The sequence below is a fragment of the Triticum aestivum genome, chromosome 4A, assembly GCF_018294505.1.
Source record: "Triticum aestivum cultivar Chinese Spring chromosome 4A, IWGSC CS RefSeq v2.1, whole genome shotgun sequence".
Classification (NCBI taxonomy): Eukaryota; Viridiplantae; Streptophyta; class Magnoliopsida; order Poales; family Poaceae; genus Triticum; species Triticum aestivum.
The window spans coordinates 287,896,279-287,899,815 of NC_057803.1; the positions used below are offsets into that span (position 1 = coordinate 287,896,279).

Here is a 3,537-nt window from a genome sequence, read left to right on the forward strand (position 1 = left end):
TCAAAAGAAAGAAAAACCGTAGGTCGCCTCGTCCATTACCCACACAGTACAGTGTATCCGTCCTAATATGGTTGTCTCTACACCCGGTGGGCACAGGCTTGTCACCTACTCACGTGACGCCCGGTATGGCGGCCTCCCACTTGGCGCGTCGTGAGAGGCCAGCAGGAGGGCCATCCCACGAGCACAACCCATCGATCTTATCCGCAGCGGGGCCCACCTGCGCCCCCGCCAACGCTTTGCAACCCCGCAAAAGAGACATTTCAGTTTGGGCCCACCTGCATTCCCACAGAGCTCCGTAGACCAGGTTCACGGGGAAAGGCCAAGCCGCTCTATAAATAAGCTCCTGCTCGTCTCACTTGCGCTCTTCCCCTTCTCTCAGATCCGGAAACTTGGGGAGACTGGTAGTGGGCTGTTCGGATCGGTCCATCCATCTCAGCGGCAGTCTGGTAATTGGGGACGAGGTATGGGCCTCCTCGACAAGCTGTGGGACGACACCGTCGCGGGGCCCCAACCGGACACCGGTCTCGGCCGCCTCCGCAAACTCGCCGTCCGCCCCGCCGCCGTCAAGATCAACGGTGACCGCTGCCCGCTAAAGATCGACATATTGTTAACCCTCGCCAGATCTTTGTACCATCAATCTGACCAGCTGTTTTGTTGTTGTTTTTTGTCGCGTTGGGTCGTTCAGATGTGGCTCCGGGCGCCGCGATGGTGATCCCACCTACCACGCCGGCCGGCGGCGAGGATGCGCCGATGAAAGTCACGCGCAGCATCATGATTAAGCGGCCGGCGGGGTACCCCTCGTCGCCGAGGAGCGCGGCCAGCACGCCGCCAGCCTCGCCGCTAGGATCCACGCCGCCCATCTCCCCGTTCGCCGGCGGCGGTGAGCTCCCGTGCCCCTCATCCAACTTCTCGCATTAATTTTTTTTACGGTAGGGGCAGTTCGGCCATTTCGTAGCCGCGTCCATGTGTGCGACGGGGAATGCCCGGGATGTGTAGGTTTCGTCTATGTGGCTTTTGTCCTGGAGTTCGGAAGTGTCTAGACGGGGCTAGGGACATTTTGGACATTTCTGCCCGGGCAAGTGCTTTACCTCGCACGCCATGTAGGATCGGATATGACGTAAAGTAGTTTCGGATAGGGAAGTGGGATCCTCTCCGCAAGGCGGGTGCTTGAAGAAAAAAAGTGTGATTCGATGACAAAAGCTGAAAAAATTGGAGTGAAAAGTAGAGATGCATTTGTACTTAGAGTCCTTATTTTCTATTTCTTAATGAGACCCACTAGTGATAGCTTGTATTAGAGAGAAAAAATTAATATAGATGCCTTAATTTACTTTTTGTCATGGGGCATATGTATCCATTTGTATCCATATGTTACCATTGTACATGCCCTTAGCTCTCGGGTCTTTCGTGGGATCATGACTGGATATCATCGTGTTCGATAAGTTACCATTTATGTGGTGTCTTTGAAATGCAGCGGCAACCGGATAAGTGTAGCTATCAGGCTGTAAGGTTTGCCTTCCAAGAGAAAATAGCGACGCCTTTCTGTTTTCTGTTCGTAGAAGAACAAAAAATGGATCTGTACCAGTATGGAGCTGCTTTATCTAGTACTCCTTGTGTGCGTGAAGTTGTCAATGGGGTGTTGGCCTAATTGAAGCCAGCTCTCCCGACCCCACTTGACGTTGGATAGCGAAGCCAGCAATGGACCGTTCGTCAAGCCAAGAGCATAGACCTAGTAGTAATACTATTTCTAATTGGTCACCAAGTCTCCAGAGTGCACACAAGAGTTCATACTTCTCCGTTCCAAAATACTTGGAAGTTCTAGGTTGTCCCAAGACAATTTTTTTTCAAGTTTGACCAAGTTTGTAGAAAAATATACCAAAATCTTCTACCTTTATACTTTATATATTTGACAGTGTAAATATTAGAAAACTTTTCTAACAGTTGGTTAAGTTAGCCTTAAGACAAACCTACATATTGTGAATTTGTGTGCCGTGGGTGCAGTTAATTTACTTATGGATATGCTCTGGTTATACCTATGCTTACGAGGAACCTCTTTTTGTTTGTATTTCTGTATGGAAACAGATACTTTGATGTTGAACAGGTTCTGGTATATTATTTTGCAGATCTGTGCTTGAGGTTGAATCAGTTTATCTATCTTGGGTAAAATATTACGACTTAGACAGTGATGTGGTTGTAGATGATTTCAAGAAACAGGGATACTTGTACAATTAATCATCGTTCCGCTTTCCAAGTCCACAACTTCGTTTGACTTGTCAGATTCCTGTTGGAAGATTTACTTATTATCCCTTGTTGATGCTGTCTTTGTCTACTCACTGACCAATTATGGAAGAGTTTGTAAGAATCACATGGTAGTGTGTGGGAAAACATGGATACATGGCATGCGGCATGGAATTTTTCATTTATTTGTATATTTATATTCTATATACATCATCTTTTGTGGTTCATTAATTAAATTCTTTTTCCACACAAACAAAATTAATTGTTCTTCTTTTTTGTTGAACTAAATTAATTGTTCTTCTTACCTAAACTCGAACGGACTATGTTTACCAGGTGGTCGCTTCAGAAGGAAATCATCCTCGGATGCATACCAGAGGGCTACCACTGGGGCGTCGACCAGTCACCCTCCTCCCCCCTTTGAGGTGTGACTGCCCAGCGCGCTCATGCTCCTTTTTGCTCCTCGGCCCGCTCTACTTCATGCAAGGCAGTGGAGGAGAAAGAGAAGACATATCATCGTTAGAGAAATCGAGAAACGCCGAGGATCTGCCGTACCTCTACTGTGATAGTATAATATAGATGAATGTGTAGTGTTTTGTTTCTACTATATATGCAGTGCACGCGTGTATGGTTATGTGTAGAGAAGGCGTTGAAAGTTGCTGCTGCTGTGCTGTGTTAGTATGTACGTACTTAGGTCGCCCCTATGCTGGCACGCAGCTCCTCGTTTGTGTTTTGCTGTTTTGCCTACTATGTTGTGGAGGCCTCGTCCTTCCATCACGTTCGTGTGTGGTGCGGATGAAAGCTGTAATGTTAAGTAGGGGGGGCGAGATATGGTGTACGTAGTACGTGTAATTTTGTTTCATGGTGTTGTCTCAAGTAGTTCCTGGTGCTTGCTTGAACTTTTATGTATTATCTTTGTGTGTTTGCCATGATAATCCCTAGTATTTTATCCTGCATGCTTACTCTCCGGACGCTGTCTGTTCTTAATAAATGTTGTAAATGGTCCATAATACCTGAGAGCAAATACTACTTGCCTCTGCTCTCGATGAAGAATTGAAGATTGCTCCTAGCACCGTGTCAGTGGCTGGTATTCCTATAGAAAACACGGAAGATTTAAATTGGGTCATCGAAAGGTTTGAAGCAGGCACGACCTTTCGTTTGTAGGATCACATTGAGGCCTCGTTTGGTTTCAAGGGCCGATCATCCCAGGGCTCTAATCCCCCTCGGGGGGATTTCCATGGCCTCTCCCACACCACGGGGAGATTACCATGCCAGTTTGGTAACAGGGGGGAGGGGTGGAGATCA

General features: G+C 47.4%; 1 protein-coding gene across 1 annotated transcript; it reads left to right on the forward strand.

The window, feature by feature from the left end:
• The first annotated feature begins 334 nt into the window (after positions 1-334).
• LOC123085980 (dormancy-associated protein homolog 3) lies at positions 335-3,144 on the forward strand. Its single transcript, XM_044507684.1, has 3 exons — positions 335-575; positions 686-880; positions 2,569-3,144. Exons 1-3 carry the CDS (start codon positions 464-466, stop codon positions 2,661-2,663), a joined length of 402 nt encoding a protein of 133 aa, XP_044363619.1. The 5' UTR covers positions 335-463; the 3' UTR covers positions 2,664-3,144.
• Positions 3,145-3,537: the final 393 nt, after the last annotated feature.

Bases quoted from the DNA above. Each gene is read 5' to 3' on its own strand.
- LOC123085980 (XM_044507684.1), top strand. From the start codon at position 464: ATGGGCCTCCTCGACAAGCTGTGGGACGACACCGTCGCGGGGCCCCAA. The intron at 576-685 runs GTGACCGCTGCC...TGGGTCGTTCAG, and splicing joins CGCCGCCGTCAAGATCAACG to ATGTGGCTCCGGGCGCCGCG. The intron at 881-2,568 runs GTGAGCTCCCGT...TATGTTTACCAG, and splicing joins CTCCCCGTTCGCCGGCGGCG to GTGGTCGCTTCAGAAGGAAA.